General features: G+C 33.4%; 1 protein-coding gene across 1 annotated transcript in view; it reads left to right on the plus strand.

Moving 5' to 3' along the window:
• The window catches only part of LOC123563089 (QRFP-like peptide receptor), a 295,846-nt gene that overhangs the window by 266,554 nt on the left and 9,152 nt on the right, over positions 1-20,140 (plus strand). Inside the window, exon 3 of the mRNA XM_045355667.2 lies at positions 18,074-18,274. Within this exon, the coding sequence (XP_045211602.2) occupies positions 18,074-18,274 (201 nt within the window). The remainder of the gene's footprint in view (positions 1-18,073; positions 18,275-20,140) is intronic.

Genomic DNA, 20,140 nt, shown 5'->3' on the forward strand with positions numbered 1-20,140 from the left:
TTTGATGATCTTGTTTTGTATGTAGTATTTTGAACAACTAAGATAATATGAGCCGCGCCATGGGAAAACCAACATAGTGGGTTTGCGACCAACATGAATCCAGACCAGCCTGCGCATCCGCGCAGTCTGGTCAGGATCCATGCTGTTCGCTAATAGTTTCTCTAATTGCAATAGGCTTTGAAAGCGAACAGCATGGATCCTGACCAGTCTGCGCGGATGCTGGTCTCAAAGCCACTATGTTGGTTTTCCCATGGCGCGGCTCATATGGAGCACTGCCTTGAATAACTCGAAAAATCAACACTAGAACTTTGTACATCACTCTTGCCTTTACAGGGAGCCAATGTAATTGTTTCAAGATGTTAGTAATTGGTTAATTAAATGAAGCATTAGTCACAACTCGTGCAACATGATTTTGGACTTTTGAAGTTTTTCAATCTGATATACTGGTATGTCGGTCAAAAGCCCATTGCAGAAATCAATATGAGAATGAATTAAACCATGCACTAGAATTTCTGTTGATTTTTGTGACAGGTGTTTTCAGATTCCTTTCAGATTTTTCAGCTGACCAAGTCAAAAATTTAGAGTATTTTCCATATACAACCAAGATCTCTAACATGATCAACGCATTTCACTTCATAACCACCAACATTTACACTCTTGATGTTAACTTTAGCTAGCTGATTCTTAGTTCCATAGATAATAATTTCCGTTTTTGAATTATTCATCTTCAGTTTGAATTTCGTCATCCACGTAATAATGACATCCAAATGTCATTATCAGTTTGCAACCAATGATATAGGCCACTCGTAAAGAAGGATTCCTTTTATATATGTAAGACCTATTTCTTCATTGATTTTGTTGTTTTGTTCATGTGCAAATACCACACTGGGTGCCATTATGATTTTCTACAGTAGTATTTACATAAAATCATGACTTGTTTATAAACTTACAGAAAACGTAGAATATTTGTAACTCTTCGAACTACACCAACTGTTTTGTGATTTCTGTTTAGATAGGTCACATTATATTAGAGCACTCTCTGGTTAATGTTATTTATAATATTGCGCTCAGACTTTAAATGTTATGGATTCCATCGAGTATACTTTTGTCTAAAGCATTTACTGTGATACTACTAGATTGGCTATGTTCCTATAGAATATATGCCAAAACAAAGCGACTTCTGTGTCTTGTTTATATGATCAAATTATATATAAGCCTTTGTAACAGAGATATCGGTGTCATTTAACAGTTACCTAGTACAGATAGTATTACAGATAAATACATTACCTTGTGAAAATGAAGCAAGTATACCATTTATTAATGGTAACAGAACAAGTGCTTTAATTTACTTATCTTCGTTTCGTTTTCACATTGTATAAACAGGAAATTTTACCGCCATTTCAATTTCAGATTTTTCTGAAAACGTTTCAGATATTAAGAAACTTATTGTTTGTAATTAAAACCAATTGACAAAAGCCACAAAGATTCAGGGAGAAGACACATTGCGTTTTAAATTACACAATACAATTAATTTATTTTCACCAAAGATGATAATCCCTAATTTCAGAGGTCTTGATCTTAACTTACGACAATATGAAATCAGATGAAATAATGTGCACTGTCAAGATATACATTTGGCATAGAACTAATTATATTACTTTATGAGAAATGTTATGTCAAGTACACAAATTTTCACCAACATTGGTGGAAGAGAGGTGGCAAGTTTGGAAAAATGACGATTATGTTTTATTTTATAACCTTTGTATCATGCAAAACGCATTTGAATGTGTTTGTCATGAAAAGGGCGCTATATGATTCTGGTATAATAAAAGATAATAATAACAATAATAATGATTATTATTATCATGTTTACAGGACGGTTGTTTTACAGCTGTTGAGTTTAATCTGTGCTAAAGAAGAATTACATTGTATGTTTGTACAATTAGGATGATTTTTTGGTTACAAGTAACACGTACATGTACTTCAAATGTAAATGATGAAACGTTGAATGTTTATTTTACTTTTGTAGAAACACTGCCATAAATTCCTGATGTACCTGTTTTAGAATAATGATAAAGTATCCTGATGAGGTCGTTTTGTTTAACAATTAAGGTTGCATTTCAAGTTGTTACGAATAGATATCTGGACTATGAACGTAAATAGCAGTAGATTATTTTTCGGCGACGCCGTCTAAATTCGTTTTGGTTACCTATGCCACGTGACTTCAGTTTGCAAATCAAACTACTTGATAACGCATTATAGATAATTTATCAAGATGGAAGATTTATGTTACACTCTGCCTGATTGGACGAGAGTGTCAGTTTCTTTCACTCTGTTGATTGTGCTACGCTGAGTGAAATGTAGACAAAGCGTTTATCCTAAACGACGCTGTTCACAGTTTTAAAGCTAACTTTGGCTCAGCATATTTAGCAAGAATATTGATATATCTCAAAATGATAAGCAAGTTTAATAAATATGATAAAAACCTGTTCAAATACCAACATAATTATATCAAATTAAAGAAAGAGCTGAATACGGTCTGCGTATCACATGAATAAGGGTGTGATAAGAGTCTTTTATGTAGAGAAGTGCTTTTAAAAAGATTTTCCTTGTTACAATTGTCGTCTGTATATGAAAAGGTTTCTTGCTTTTGTGACTTATTCAGATTGCATATTAAAATGAGTACTTGTTTGCTTTGATATATTTGTTATAAATTATTTAACTGATTTATTATATATGAATATTTTTCTTTAGTATGGTATGCAGATATTGAACTCAGTTGAAATCTGTTGCATTATATATATGCTATATAATGACTGAATCTCATTACACTGAAATCAAGGTACGCTGCATACAGTTTATCTATGTGATATGACTACGGTCAAACTTTTGCTTATGAAACAGAAATATTGAAATAATTACAATTGTATGTTTTGCTTGACCTTCACTTTTTTATAGGTGTGACGCCATTGTCCAAAGATTCATGAATAGCGAATATGCTATTTGTTAAAGCGGGATCAGTTGGCCTATTTTAGAAATGAATAAAAATAATAAATAAAAAATCCTTTAATTGATATTTTCTCATGTATTCTAATCAAACTTGATTTGTAGCATCTTTATTAGGCCCGCAGCCAACTTTGTTTAGCTGGGACATTTGACCGCTTTTAGGGGCTGCTAGAGCTAAAACTAGAAATGCCTTTATACAGCGTCTCATGAACAGCTTGGTGGATCTTTGTCATACTTGGTCTGGAGCATCATTATAAGGTCCTCTTCCAAATTTATTTATATAGGAACTTGGGCCCTATTAGGGACCACTATAGCTAAAAGTAGATATGCCTTTCTTCTCATTAACCACTAAAATGTAATGGATTTTTATCAAACCCGATGTGTAACAATATCGTAAGGTCTCCTGCTATTTTGTTACAAATGGGGATAGGGACCAATTTAGCTAAAAATATAAACACGTTTAATGACCTCTTCTCATGAACCGCTTCATGAATCTTCATCAAACTACTGCTGTAATTATTCGTCTAAGGATAAACGAAATAATTGCAACCCTACGAAACCTTTGTGAAAAATTAAAAGAGAACCATTTAAATTGTTAAAGTGCGGTGTTTAGTTTTGCAATTTGAAAAATGTTAGATGAAAGATGAATGTTAGATGAAAAATTCATAAACTTCTTTTCTTATTACAATTCGCCGACCATCATTTTTAAAGATATTTCTTGTTTCTTCTATTCTTAAACGGTGTTCTTGATCCTTTCAGTTAGATGTTTTATATATTATCTGAAATCAAAGAACATCAAATCGAAATGACTATACTATAAATGATATCATTTTAACAGAAAAATTATTCCTTTTTTAATTCGCTTGCACTCGCATGTGAGAAGTGGGAAAAGTAAACAAGAAAGCGCCATTTGAGTTCAAATATTACCGTTTTAGCAAAGTATTTTTATAAGTGCTAAATGTTAGAGCACCATTATAACCGGTTTAAACTTCTTGCTTTGTTCTTATTTGTATGTTTTACTACGTCTATGTCAGAGTATATTCGTGTATACGTTAATGGCTCTACTTTCTTTTTTATTATGTGCTCCTTAGTTTCGTAAAGAACATAGAATTATATCTATTTCTTGTTCAATCTTATTTTCGGTCATTGCTTTTCTTTATAAATGTGTCAAATATTTAAATATTGACTAAAAATATAAAATATTATTTAATCCATTGTTTCTGACTATCTGCTTTTATGGCCCACACTCTATACGCTCATGTGTAAAATGAAAAGTATTGATTTTCATAACATGTAATTAATTACAACATCTATTTGTATAGCAGCTTAATCTGTTTTTGACTTGAAACGTTAAATGTGTGCACACCTACAGACACTGCTGTAAGGAGCCTCCTTTTTTTTTTTTAGAAATATTACAGTTTGAAGAGTTCATATATGCACACATAAATAATTGATTGTCATTTGATGAAAACGTTGTTTTGCTACGTTACGATTAAGATTAACATTTAGTTACTGATAAAGCAGTTTGCATATTTCTGAATAATGCGGTGTTCTATTAAGCTAGCAAAATCTAGAAATTATGATATATATATACCAGTATATGTGAACCCTATGGCATCTTTGTTCAGATCATGTTATGTTATATTATCAGATGGTTTATGTTTTACACATAATTGGGATTACACGTTGAATTATATTTATTAATTAAGGAACTTTCTGTTGGTAATTATGAATCTGCGGTAACAACTAAGTTTGTGAACTTATATATCGTCTAGATGCCAATACTTGCCAATACTTGCCAATATCTTGTTCGAGACTTATTTTGCCAAGAGGGTACACAGGCAAAAATATTTGATGTGAAATGATACGGGTGGTCACAAGTTAAAGCAACGACCATGTAAATCAATGGGCTACAAAGAGAAATACAGCTAATACCTATCCTACCAGTTACAATGCAAATAAGTAAATGAAAGTTTAATTTAAATAAAAATCAAATTTGCACTCAATAGAAATTTTCACTAATGCCATAGATATGGGAAGTGATAGAAATTCGTTTATAATATATTCTGAAATATATAACAGGTTATTATAATTAAAATCATTTGGGCAGTTTGTGCAGTTACAGTTATAACATCAATGCTATCATATCTAAGGTAGGGCACTTAAAATGAGGGATGTCTAAAAATGGTTCAGATGATTTTTTAACAATATAGCCTTCCATAATAGTAGTTCTGAAAGAGACTCTATGTAAATTCATCAACTTTTGAAAAACTATTTCTAAATTGATTTATGAACACAAATAAAGCGTCTACAATACCATGCTTATCTCACCCATTCTTCTTAAAAATGATTATTTTATCCTTGCATGTTCTAAATACAATCAAAGGTTATCGGGGTTCATGCTGAGACTATAATCTGACTAAAGTACATCTCCTATATTACGCTACGCATAGGATCTGAAAACGACCTATTCATTGCCTCGTTCTGACGGCTCTTTCGCTAGCCATTCAGAGCCTAGCTTACAACATCTTGCAAATCTACATGTAGCATTGACTTTTGATATTTACAATTCTTATGTCGTAATGTATCAGATAGCCGGTTAGCTCAGTCGGTAGGCCACTTGCTTTGTAAACGAGGGGTCCCGGGTTCGAGTCCTGGAATAACCGGATATTTTTCTTATCCTTTGACAATCGAACAACTCGTCTGATTGGATAACATAAAAATAGCAATAATGGAAATCCAAAATATACAGAAGACGAATGTGAATGGGTCGTTCTCAGATCTTCGTTTAGAAGATCAAGTACTTTAGTCAGATTGGCTGAGACTATATATTATCTTTCGCTCAATTTTTCAGTTCAAACTGATAATAATTTTAGTCGAGATAAGCTCATTTACTTTCATTGAAGAGGTTACAAAACGCTAAAAATATGTATTAAAGTATCAGTTAGGTTGAGAAATATAGAACTACCTGCACATTGAAAGTGTATCGGTATTGCTTCCAGTAATGCCGAAATTGTTTTGTGATTATTGTTTGGATATGGTCACATTTCATTAAGAACCTCTCTGATTTATGGTGTTCAAGCTACTACAATAAGAGGTTTATTGTCAGTTGTTCCAACAGTTATAATTAATGTCTGAAGGATTTACTGTGATGCTGCCAGACTAGTAATTTTCTTACAGTTATCATGACAAGGCAGTGTGACATATTGCAATGCTGTTTATCCCGCCCGCTTAGCTCAGTAGGGAGAGCGCAAATTTTCTGATTGCGGGGTCGTGAGTTCGATCCCCGGACGAGGCGTGTGTTCCCCGTGACAATTTGATAAAACCTATGATTCATGTGGGGAAGTTGGCAGTTACTTGCCGTTTAACTGTCCGCAGTTTCATAACTGAAATACTGTTGAAAATCGGCGTTTATCCCAACCCAAACAAGCACACCAGTAGTGCTGTTTATCATTTTAAATTTATGTATGTATTTTAGTCTCTGTATCACAAAATATGAAAATTTTATTTCTTATTTTGTCTTGAATTGTTCAAACTAATTCATGAGAAGTTATATAAACATTTATCAATTTTGTTTGTCTAATACTGATAATTGATTGAAATATATAAGAATATCCTCATAAAACGCAGCCGATTGAATTTATAAGTGATCCAGGGGCTCCGTTGCTGAGTTGTTAAGGTCGCTGACTTCAAAGAACTTGCCGCTCACCGATGTGGAATCGAGCCTCACTCGCGTTGAATTTTTCATGTGAGGAAGCTATCCAGCTGGCTTACGGAAGGTCGTTGGTTTTACTGAGGTGCCTGCTTGTGATGAAATAATGCACAGAGGGGCTCCTGGGGTCTTCTTCCACCATCAAAGCTGGAAGGTCGCCATATTACTTACATATGGGTTTGTGTGACGCTAACTGCACTCCCCACCCCCCCACCCCCACCCTTTCGAAAAAAAACCCGAAAAAATACGTTAAATATTATCTCACTCATACAAAAATGTAATGTATTAGTTGTTTTTTTTATGTTTTTGCACGCGTGCTTGTAACGGTAACACAGGAAAAAGGCAATGAATTACTTTGTTTCTCCCAGTTCAAATGTTGGTCTCGGACGGGCATGTAAATGAATACTAGGTAACTGGCAAACGGCAAGATTGTTTACCCATGTATTCATTTGTCAAGACGAGGAATGAATAATCGAATTTGTATTTTAATTATACCGAACATGAAGTAATCGGATGAAGTTCCATCATTCGAGCTTTAATCTTACTTTGATTCCAAACAATACATTGATTATTTAGATTACAGTTTGTTTATCGGTTACTGTTTAACGTCAATGATATTATCCGAAACGAGTGATTTCATTTTTAATTGGTCGTGTATCACTTGAGTAAAGAACTGTGTTTGAAATTATTTTTGTCCGATGGCATTGCAGTACTTTTCAAATTTTCAGGAAATTTATCTTAGTAAATCAGCATTAACTTGCAGTCGTTTATTTATCAGGTTAGTCATGTGTATAGAAGGTACAAGAGGTGTGTTTTTGATTTTATTTGCCCTGACGTCATCCGAAAACAAACAAAAAAAAAAACCCCAAACAATTTCAAACACTAAATAGGTTAGTGTTTATTAATGTGCATTTACAAAACTTAATCAGCCTCGCTTAAACTATACTAAAGAGTTTTGAAAATTGTCATATCATGAATACGTGCATTGGAGTGATTTTCAGTTTCTGTTTTTTCTGTAATAGTTGTTTCAACAGATCAAGTGAGAGACGATTAATTTTATAGACGCCAAAACCAATGTGTGTGTCCTGTATGCGCTGTATCTACAGTCACAGTAATATAATACTAAAATAGTTTAAGATCAAACTTAAGATATAAATCGCACTTTTGCTAGTCTGTCTTTTTCCCTAAACCATTTTATTATATTAAATGGCAAATACACCTGTAGTGAAATTAGACTTCTGTGAGGTCATTTTTTTTGCCTGGAACTCTAGTATAAATACCTTTGATAATTCTCGTAGGATCACAGGTATCAATAGGAATAACGATAACATTCTGTGCTGTTATCTTGTTGCTTAACAATGATTAAATACTTGTAGGTAGCTATATAAACAGCATGATAGCGTTGTATTATAAACGAAGTGCGCAGGAGGTAATGAACCGATTTCCTTACACTAACAAGTATTATAGAAAGAAAACTGTTCACTATGTTCGTAGGCTATGATACAAGATTTCCAGCGAGTGTTTCGCGGTGATGACATAATCTCGTACATGTTCTGTAGACTGAATATTGTTTTCAAGATATTTTTTTTAAAATTTGTAATTAAGTAAATTTTATTATAGTGACATCGTGTTGTGTACAATACAAATACATATTAAGTGACATTTAACAACACCCGGTCATGTTTGGCCTATTAGTCTCATCAAATTTTATAAATTTTGAGATGAAAATAACAGTACATTTTAATTTAGTGGCATCGTGTTACGTACAATAAAAATACATATTGAGTTACATTTAATAACATCTGGCCACGTAGGGACTAAAAGCACTAAGTTCTGAGATAAAAATAACTGTAAATAAGTACACCATTGTCGTACGGTAAAAGTCATTTTAGTATTTTGTTAACTAATAAAATTTTTACTAATTCAAATTTTACTGCTAATGCCAGAGATATGCATTAAAAATAAAGTGAGATGATGTTTGATTAATGAAGCTGTACTTAAATGGTGTTTGATGATGATTGAAATATCTTGATGATTTTGAGCATTATGATAAAGTGCCAGTAGTCGCGTTTACAAATAAGTTATATGTATAAAGCGAAATCAATTTAGACTGTACTGGAATGATTGATGTTAAATTATTCGATTAAAAAGTTACTATTTCTCCACGACGGGATGTCCAGGACAGATATTTATTTGAGTGTAACCATTTTTAAGTTATATTTTTGAAATTGCCTGTTAACGGTGTTACAGATATAACAGAAAAAAAAAATAATATAAAGAAAATGGCTTTGCCTAATGCTGTCACAGGTGTCGAAAGAGTTCGAACCTTTTTGAAATAATTCCATACCTTTTTGTATTTTTGTATGATTTTCACATTTATACCAGTTAAAGGTTAACCTGTAATAACCCTTGAAAGTGTAGAGCGGACCCAAGTAAAATAGTAGCAGAGTTACTAAGTACCTTCTTATGTGGAACTCTGTTATAGTGAAATAAAATGTACCCCATCATAATATAACAACACAGAACCCAAGTACCTGGAGATATTTTACATCCGCCACACGGCACCTAAAGTCTGCTGTAATCATATCAAACAAAAACTGTAAAACAGTCCATTAAACGCATCAGGTAATAGTAGAGTCTGGTTGAGTTTTACATGAAAGATAATTGAATATGCAACATCCTTGATCTCCGAGGAGACTTATTTCTAGAATATCGAAGGAATATTTATTTCGTCCGTGCGCATGAGATACGAGACTTTTATGACCGTTCGTGAATATTTACCGTCGATGAGGACATACTAGCATAATCGGAAATTCATACATTAACAACTCATACATCAACACAACTAGATTTAATAATGACAGAACACATAAAAATTCGAACTGTTTTTATCTCGGCAACAGCTGTATAAATGATAATCTATATTTGTTGCATGAATGAGACTATTGTGTATTCAGAATTTGTGCTCTCAGAATACACCCATTCCGTTGTCTGACATAAGGTTTTGCATTGCCACGTAATAATTTATCATTTTGAAATTTGCTATCAATCTTTTCTGTTAGTATAGATGAAGCTGCCTATGATTGATCATGGTTGTCTTTTGTTTAGCTGTTATTGCTTTAAAGTCACACGTCACACAAATATGCCATATGGCTACATGCCAGATTTTGATCCCGGAGGAAGATTTCTGATGCCCTTCGAGGACTAATTTTAGGAACGGTTGGGTACCTGGGACTTTATAATGACTTAGTCAGCCGGCATAGAGTAAAAGTTTACATTCCAAGCATGCTTTGGAACCGAAATCAAAAAGGAGCAAACGATTCAGTGACTTTACTCATTCGACATTTCTTTCAGTAGGACAGTAATTCTTCATTTGATTTTGGAAATGTTTGTGGTTTCAATCATCCATGTGACGCGAGAAATTAACAAAGAAACTATAACGTATTGACAAAGGTCAGATATGTAAAAAGTAGCAAATCTGACATATTTCCTTAAGACTCTGACAAAGATTTACCAGAACTGTTAATGTCAAGTGTAAAGTATTTCCATATTTTGTCTATAATTAGTTTTGCTGTCCGCTGAAATCAACACCGCGTCAAACGGCTATAGTAATGCGACTGACCTCAGTGCGGAAACTTCACGAATATGTTCCTATTTGCATCAAATAGGCTATGAACGAATATTTAAACATTATTTTTCGGCAGTCGCTGTTAATGAATGTAAAATTATAGCGTTTTGATTAATCTATTTATGATGACATAACAAAGTTTTTCGTTGATTTTTCTTAAAAAACTGAACAGTACAAGTTCCCATTTGCATCTCATAGGCTATGAACGAATATTGATTACATTATTTTTCGGTAGTCGCTGTTAATATAAACTTATAGCTTTTTGATTCATCTATTAATTATAACATAACAAGGTTTTTCGTTGATTTCTCTTGAAATACTGTACAGTACCATTGATTTTTACATCAGTCTTAAAAAATTTAAGAATTTCAAGGATGGTAAAAAGAAATCAGTTGTATATCTTGTGCATATATTGTCAAAACAACAATTTTTAATGATAGTTTTCTTTGAATATATTCAATTTGGCAATTTTGATCCAAAATAAATGTCGAACATTGCAATCATAACATTTATCGACGGATTCATATGAACCATTTAGAATATCTCAGAAAGCACAGAAATATAAGTACGTAAGTTTCCAAGGAAAATTGGATTTTCCCATTATAATTCAAATTATTCAATCTATCTTCAAAAATTAAAAAATTAAAATATGCTACCAACCATTGAGACTGAACTGAATCATTATGCAAGACTTGTATCTAGATTTATCAAACCAGTACTTTTACGAAAAGGATACCCATTTGCTAGAGCCTGAACTCAGATCAAGTTTGATCACTCCGCAAAAATCGCTATCTAATTTCATTAAGGAGTAGACGGTCTTGTTCAAGAGTTGACATCAGTCATACATAGCGAACGATTAAGGCTGTGAAGCCTGTTATATTACTTTTTGTTGTTAATATGGTCCCATGCAGTATGACAAATACGCAGAAAACTTAAAGCAGATTACAATATACTGTGATGAAGCGGTTCGAGCTAATGCAATATTCTATGCATAATATTCTGCACATTGTTTTAAATTATGCAGCATCGTTAATGTACTTTGTATAATAGTTATCTTCAAACACATGCACGTTTTGTCAACTATTTTTTGTATGCATGTGTTTGTTTACCGTTTGACTAAACAATGGACAGCCTGAAAAAATATCTTAATAGTTTTACACAAACATTTGTAAGTTAAATTTATTAGTTCAACTGGACGGGATTTAAGCTAAATCTTGATTGAATTTCAGCAGTAAATATGTACATGTATTAACATATTGAATAGACTATATGCAAACTTATCTAAAATGTATCAACTTGCTTCAGACATTTAGATTATTTTACTGTTCGTATATTGGTTACTAGATGAAATCTGTTAAAGCTCTATAGTTTGTAGATTTCCCACCAATATTAAATGCAGTATATCACAGATGTCGAATATTTTACAGAACAAGCCTTAGGTTAATATTTCTGCATATGGAAGAGTGCGGTTTTTTCTTCAATATGTCTTTCAAAATGTAAATATACTATGAGCAGTATGAGAATATGAACCGTTCTAGAATTGCCCTGAAGAATTTCAATAATGGCCGGTAATGTTCGAATTGTTAGAATGCACATGTCAGTTTAAACCAGTCTGTAGGCATTTAAAGAGTTTAATAGAAAGTGAATATCGCATCTGATGCAGTGAGATATAAAGACTATGTTAACTTTGTTCCCACCAAACTTTAAATGTTACAATATACGATTTAGGAATCGTCCAGTACAAATCTAGAATTTCAGGCATTGTACTTTTTCCGTAATAAAATCTGTAAGACGAGCCTTTGGAAGAATAGAACACAAGCAAGGAAGACAAAAAAAGATTTGAAAATTTGTTCATCTGTTGATGAGAGAAAATGAAATGTACAATACAGATGTAAGAGGAATTCTATTGTAGTTATATTGAATTGACTCCAAAACCTCAAAGGACAACAAGAGGACCATGATGTTCCTGAATCGCTCACCTCTTCCCACATGACCCAGTTTTGAGTATGACTTCGATTTTTCTATTATTTGACATAGTGACCTAGTTTTTGAGCTCATATGACCCAGTTTTGAACTTGACCTAGATATATTCAAGATAAAAATTTTGACCAATTTTCATGAAGATTCATTAAAAAATATGGTCTCTAGAGAGGTCACAAGGTTTTTCTATTATTTGACCTATGGACCTAGTTTTCGAAGGTACGTGACCCTGTTTTGAACTTTACCTAGATATCATCAAGGTGAACATTCTCACTAATTTTCATGAAAAATATGGCCTCTAAAGAGGTCACCAGGTTTTTCTATTTTTATACCTACTGACCTAGTTTTTGACCGCACGTAATCCAGTTTCGAAATTAACCTAGATAATATCAAGGTGAACATTCAGATCATTTTTCATGAAGATCCATTGAAAAATATGGCCTCAAGAGAGGTCAAAAGATTTTAATTATTTTAGACCTACTGACCTAGTTTTTGACCGCAGTTGATCCAGTTTCAAACTTGATCTAGATATCATCAAGATGAACATTCAGACCAACTTTCATACAGATCCCATGAAACGTATAGCCTCTAGAGAGGTCACAAGGTTTTTCTATTATTTGACCTACTGAACTAGTTTTTTAAGGCACGTGACCCAGTTTAAAACTTGACCTAAATATCATCAAGGTGAACATTCTGACCAATTTTCATGAAGGTCCATTCAAGGGTATGGCCTCTAGAAAGGTCACAATGTTTTTCTATTTTAAGACCTACTGACCTAGTTTTTAATCGCAGTTGACCTAGTTTCAAACTTGACCTATATATCACCAAGAAAAACATTCAGACCAACTTTCATGTAGATCCCATGAAAAATATGGCCTCTAGAGAGGTCACAACGTTTTTTCATTATTTGACCTACTGATCTACTTTTTGAAGGCACGTGACTCACTTTCAAACTTGACCTAGATATCATCAAGATGAACATTCAGACTAACTTTCATACATATCCCATGAAAAATATGGCCTCTAGAGAGGTCACAAGGTTTTTCTATTATTTGACCTACTGACCTAGTTTTTGATGGCACGTGACCCACTTTCAAATTTTACCTAGATATCATCAAGGTGAACATTCTGACCAATTTTCATGAAGATCTCATGAAATATATGGCCTCTAGAGAGATCACAAGGTTTTTCTGTTTTTAGACCTACTGACCTAGTTTTTGACTGCACGTGACCCAGTTTCGAATTTGACCTAGATATCATTAAGATGAACATTCAGACCAACTTTCATACAGATCCCATGAAAAATATGGCCTTTAGAGAGGTCACAAGGTTTTTCTATTATTTGATCTACTGACCTAGTTTTTGAAGGCACGTGTTCCTCTTTTGAACTTGACCTAGATATTATCAAGGCAAACGTTCTGACCGATTTTCATGAAGATCTTATGAAACATATGGCCTCTAGAGAGGTCATAAGGTTTTTCTATTTTTAGACCTACTGACCTAGTTTTTGACCGCAGTTGACCCAGTTTCAAACTTGATCTAGATATCATCAAGTTGAACATTCCGACCAATTGTTATGAAGATTTTATGAAATATATGGCCTCTAGAGAGATCACAAGGTTTTTCTATTTTTAGACCTACTGACCTAGGTTTTGATGACATGTGACCCAGTTTCGAACTTGACCTAGATGTCATCAAGATGAACATTTAGACCAACTTTCATAAAGATCCCATGAAAAATGTGACCTCTAGAGTGGTCACAAGCAAAAGTTTACGGACGGACGCACGCACGGACGCACGGACGGACGACGGACACCGCGCGATCACAAAAGCTCACCTTGTCACTTTGTGACAGGTGAGCTAAAAACAAAATAAATAAAAAATACAACACTGAGTCAAAGTAAGGGGGGTAGGGGGTGAAGCTTAGAATACGCAGGAGCACTCTTTGAAGTTCTGCATTCTTATACTGTGCAGAAATTTTTTTAACGCTCATGCTAACATTCAGCTGTCAACGGCATCGGCCATAAAACTTCAGCTGTAATGTACTTATTTTGAATCTCTTCCAATTGCATCGTTATTTTTGTAAATATTAAATTGACATGTAAGTTCTAATATAAATATATTTCCTGCATTGGATTTACGATTCCATTAAAGAAGCATTTGAATAAATACTTGTAAAATAGTAACTGCTGTCTGGTTGATTTAATGCGATTACGCTTGTTTGTAATGTCTGTATGCACGATTAACTATTCCCATGCTAATGGAGTGACGAATTCATCCATATTTACATCATTTGTTCAGGTACGTTCAATTCGTGCCTTGATTCATACATTAAAAATTCGGTTTACAATTTGTCAGTATCTTTCATGATTTAATACAGTCATGATATTTTTTCTTAATCTCAAACTCTCTAGCATGCATGACTGCATTGTACATAACTAAATATACAGCTATATAAACAGGATTAGGCCGGGGTCGAATTGATTGTTCCAGATTGAGGTCTAAACATATTTGAACAAAAGTTCTACGCTCGAGGAACAACAGTATATATTTCATTTATTTATGAGACATTTTGATTTATTTTTAAGAGTACCATTCACTGTACAAAATACTCCTACTGTACAAAACGAATATGCCATTATCTTTATATATTCATTTTTGTCATATATCATATATTAAGTATATAATTCATCTCCGTGTTGACGCTTTTTATGTAAAGAGCATGCAGGAATCATTTATTTGAAATGAGGAACACCTATTTCTAATTTGAAGTTGTTATTTTGATACCCATTATTTCCAAACACTTTCTCTTCATACGCATTACTAAAGAGTAGCACAACGAAGTAACTGGTCGCATTTCAGAAATAGATAAGCTGTGTGAAGATCAAGCTGTGTGAAGGCAGGGCAAACATTTTATTGTGAGTTGATTTAACAATAATAATTACGCTTTCCTTTTTCTCACACAACACTTTAAGCAAAGTAGCCGTACTTTAAGAAGGATTATTGGTGAATAAGATACATTTAAGCCCGTGTTAAGCAGTCAGTCAAGGAAAAATGCCAAAAATGGCTACTTAAGCAGATGACCACTTAAAGCAGATGTGGTTTTACTTACTTTTTAAAACAAATGTTACAGTTCACACTAAAAGAGTAAAGAAGGGATCCAATGTATTTCTTTTTCTTACTGATCGTCTTTTGCCAACAAATAAAAAATATTTCATGAAATTTGTTCAATTCATGACATAACTGTTTAATGTATCGTATTATGTAAAATGGTATATGGCGCAACTGCCTGAATCTAACATTTCCTTTTCGTTGGTTTACATGTACGGCGAAGCTCAGCAAGGGTCTTGAATACGACGTTAAGCTAAATGTATGTGCATGCGTAACTTCCTTGTCAAACTTACAGCATCTGAAAAAATAGACTTCAAAGCTAAGTTAGACATATTCACTGTATAAATATTTAATGACAGACAGTTTTGACAGGAGTAACTTCTTTCATATCGTCAGAACTTAGTGTCTTGTCTTTCCGTCAATATATTAGTTATCAATTACTTCAGAACTAATCAGTTTAGCAACAATGAATGAGATGCTATTCTGCCAGCAAATAGATCATTTAGTGACATTTAACAAAACGAGTCCTTGAAACTGTTGGAGATAAGAGTGACGATGCAATACATCAGGATCACGTCTAACAGTGTTTGGAACTGTCCCTTTTGTATGTTGGCTGATTTATGCCATATTGTCTTTTCGTCTCAAACACGCAAGAACACAAAGACACTTTTGGCAAACTGCTAATTTGTCATGCGTCTTTGCGTTTCACGAAATATTCTATTGACAAATTGTCATAATGACAAGAAGACACAACAAATCGAGTTTATGTTCGAAACGAAGATTCAATATTACACAATGACAGGAATAAACAATAAAGCATTTGAGACAATACTTTTATTCTTACATTATATTGTCAGTTATTATTACCGATATGCTCAACAAATCATAAATGCAATCCTATTGTCTTACACATTGTTAAAAATTAAATTATGTAGACATGGTACCTGCTTACAAAGTTCTAAGGGGAACAACTCTGAATTGTGAAATAGCCTAAAGCCAACATAAAAATTGTTGGCAAAATTGAAAGAAAACTAAAAATTCCCCTTTCTCAGTAATTGATCAGGAAGACAAAATATGACTTACATTTGTTATAAACTCTTTGTCATTGATATAGAATATGCACACTGTACTATTGGCTTACACACTCAACAGTTATTTCCTAAGACGTGCAGAAGTCATGCTAGAAAGCTTAGTTGTGAATCAGAATTAAATGCATTAATTTTATTCAAGAAATGTTTCAGTTTTATAAATTCTACAGCAAATATTTTAAGTTTTAGCTTTTTAGATAAAGGTACTTTTATGCTTTCAGAATTACTTGGTTTATACAAAATTTGATATATCCAACAATCAGAAATTACAAAAAAATATATGAGTGATAAGACATATTTGTAATAATCTACGTGGATTATCATATTCATCATTTCATTTAATCATTTTTGAAACTGTTTCAGAGGCCTTTCTTATTTTGAAGCATTTCGCTGACTGTTCAAGAGCACTTCGCTGCAAATAGTGCAGCACAAAGGGCCGTTGTCATCAAATGTAATTTTAACATTTTGAAGTAGTGAATCCGTAACGAAACTCTGCAAAATGTGTATTATTATGTATTCTCGTAAGCAGTTTGGCATCCTTCGGACGTTACTATAGCTCATCGCACTCACTGCTTTCCAGAATGCCGGAACAGCGTACGGAGAATATGCACATTACGGCATCTTACAAATTGTAAGATGTCTAATTTATTGTTGCACAAAATATAAGCGGGTAACTTTAAAAGATGCACACCATTTTACAACTTAAACTGTTATACAGCTTGAAAGAATTTTCCGCGGAGGCCTCTCATTTATTATCATATGAAGACAAACAATTATAACGAATATCATCTACATGGACTGCATTCATGAGTGGAAAATTACGGATGTTTAATTAATGTGCTGGTTTGATTTTACATGTGGTATAAAATCGTTGATAATGTTAATATCATTTAATCGTTAGTAACCTTTTTAGGTTGATATTTGGTATGGTTTTGGTAAGCTTATAATAAATAACATGTGATAATATTTTACTATTTTTATGAGTTTTAGACTGTTGGCTAGTCTGTGATCTTGAATTTACTAAAAGACAAAAGAAAGTTCAGTGAAGTTTCAAAAATGCAGAAAGCCGGCTAATCTTAAACTATACATTATAAACCTGTTTACCCGAAGAACTTTGATATAGACTATATGTCTATATTTTAAAATCAGTGCAAAAACTTGCAATACAGGAGTTGTCCAGTTTGCTTCAGATATTTTTAAATGGTCGTTCTTAAATCAATAAATATTTCTGTTTACTTTTGTAGTTACCATGCCTAAACTGTTGTACATTTGTATTACTTATTTGTTGAGCAAATTGTTTGTCAAAGGTAAAAATATTATGTTATAGCCTCTAAAATTTTTGCCTTTCGGCTGTAAAAGCAGTTCAATAGATATGTTATTTTATAATTTCTTTGATGAGAATATATATGGGATATTCTTCATATTGTTATATAGTTAGCTTAAATCAATATCACTATGTCAAACTGTATTATGTATAGCTTAGATACTGATTTCTTTAGTAACGCTGGTTCTTAGTCTTTGATACATTTTCATTTACTTTATTTTCAGATTGTCAAGATGTTGGTCACTATAGTTGTACTGTTTGTACTATGCTGGCTCCCACTCCATACATTCTTCCTGGTGCTTAACTTCACAGAAAAGCTGGACCATGCTTCTCTAAGTCTCACCTACTTTATTTGTCACTGGATTGCCATGTCCAACAGCTTTGTCAATCCCATCGTTTACGGAACCCTTAACGACAGTTTTAGGGTAAGTTCTGATTTCTAATTTCCAACTGCATGTAGTGGCTGTATATGGATTTCAAAGACGTAATGGGTATATTATTTTCAGAAAAAATATAATTCAGTTTTCAAACAAAGTTGATGAATTCAAAGAATTTACTACTTTTATTAATTTTTCGTCTACCAAATCTAATACACCAAAGGATCTCATTTAGGTTAAGAAAGGGAAAAAGTAAAAGAATATAGGATATATTTTGTTAAGTTAAAATTTTGTGTAATCGACTTTGATATTCCCGCTGCGATAATATTATTAGCGTGAGACAAAAACTAAAGAATGTACGACCCGTCGGAAAAGTGTAAGACTGTCTATATAAAATAAAGAAAAATTTGTATTTAAGCATATTGCTTTCATCTCTAAATATTTAACCTTAACTGAAACGCACTTTTCCATCCGGGCTCTCCATGACTTGAAGGCTGCGGAGCAGTCTGTCCTAGTTTACTGTGAAGACACTGACACATTGCGCTTCCAAGGATGCTTCTGGAATTGTAGCGAAGCCGCCTAGTCACATTTTTATTTTAGCAAAGTAAAGAGAAACAAATGACATGGACTTAGTTCGGGCGAATTACTTGATAAGCTGGTCAAGATAATACTGCTGTACAGTATGATGTATGCAGATACATTATCACGAATAAGATAGATGCACCGTAAGCCAGTGTGTGGGCCGCGTGTAATGTTACGGTAATGTTTTCTAACTGATTTTAGAAGTTTGTCACTGTAAAACTTTCCAGTTATAGATCTTCGGGTGCACCGTGTATTTTTACAACAAGGTCTTTGGAATTGAAGAAATTGTTTAAAGAATCCGTTTGCAACTTTGAGATTTTGTGTAAAAACAGGTCGTTCTTGCCTTTGAGGTTCGAAATAATGTTACCATGTATCATGTCTCTTAAAAATTACCTTTTATCTGCAGTTTTATTTCACCCATTGGGATTTTTGCTCCTTGATCAAATGATGGGTCTTCCCCTCCCCACACTCCTTTAACACACCTGCGATAATTTCAAGTGTTTAGACAGAGTTTAATGAACACTTGCCGATGAAATGTCCAAAGATGCAGCTATTTTAGAAACTGTACATACCACGACCACTCTCCTACAATGGCTGATACAGCAGAAATGCTATGAGATGTTGCTGACGTTTTACGTCGCATAACACGATATATATATATTGAACTCCACATTTTCCCTGATAAAATACCTTACCCTACAATAAAAAGTGACTTTGGATAGGGACGAAAACCATAAACATTTTTAATTCTTGCAGAATTTGCTTGGCTGGAATATTCAGAGACCTTATTTCCTTTCTACCTGGAGTATCAGTGCTTACGACAAAATAAAACCAGAGAATACGAATGTGGTGTTTTAAAATGCTTGCTACTCAGCTATATACGAGGGTTGTCCCAGAAATCGCGAATTGTTTTATTATTACGAAAATAAGCGACGCATCAAATAATTACTTTAATTGATGTTATTTCAATGTATACTCGACAGGACTAAAGAGTTTAAAAATTAAATATCTGTTATATTATTTGAGTATATTTTAAATAATGGACGGCAGTCAGTGCTAGTCGGCGCACACTGAGTTTTCCTCCTACAAAAAGAAGCGGCTTCCTTGTAAATTCATGTACCGTACCCGGTATACATCTCACAGGATTAAAAGTCAAGCAGTCTTTAATGACAGGGCTCGTCCTGGAAGGCCAAAAAACAGCAGTGACATAATAGAACGTTGCTCCTATAAGACGTTTGATTGAAGAAGACGCCAGAGACCGTAGACCAGTAATTGCATAAAGAACTGTAAGAGTGTGTCAAAAAAGGTGTTATATTCTCTCTTCTTTAATTC

The sequence above is a fragment of the Mercenaria mercenaria genome, chromosome 2 (assembly GCF_021730395.1).
Source record: "Mercenaria mercenaria strain notata chromosome 2, MADL_Memer_1, whole genome shotgun sequence".
In the NCBI taxonomy this organism is placed as follows: domain Eukaryota; kingdom Metazoa; phylum Mollusca; class Bivalvia; order Venerida; family Veneridae; genus Mercenaria; species Mercenaria mercenaria.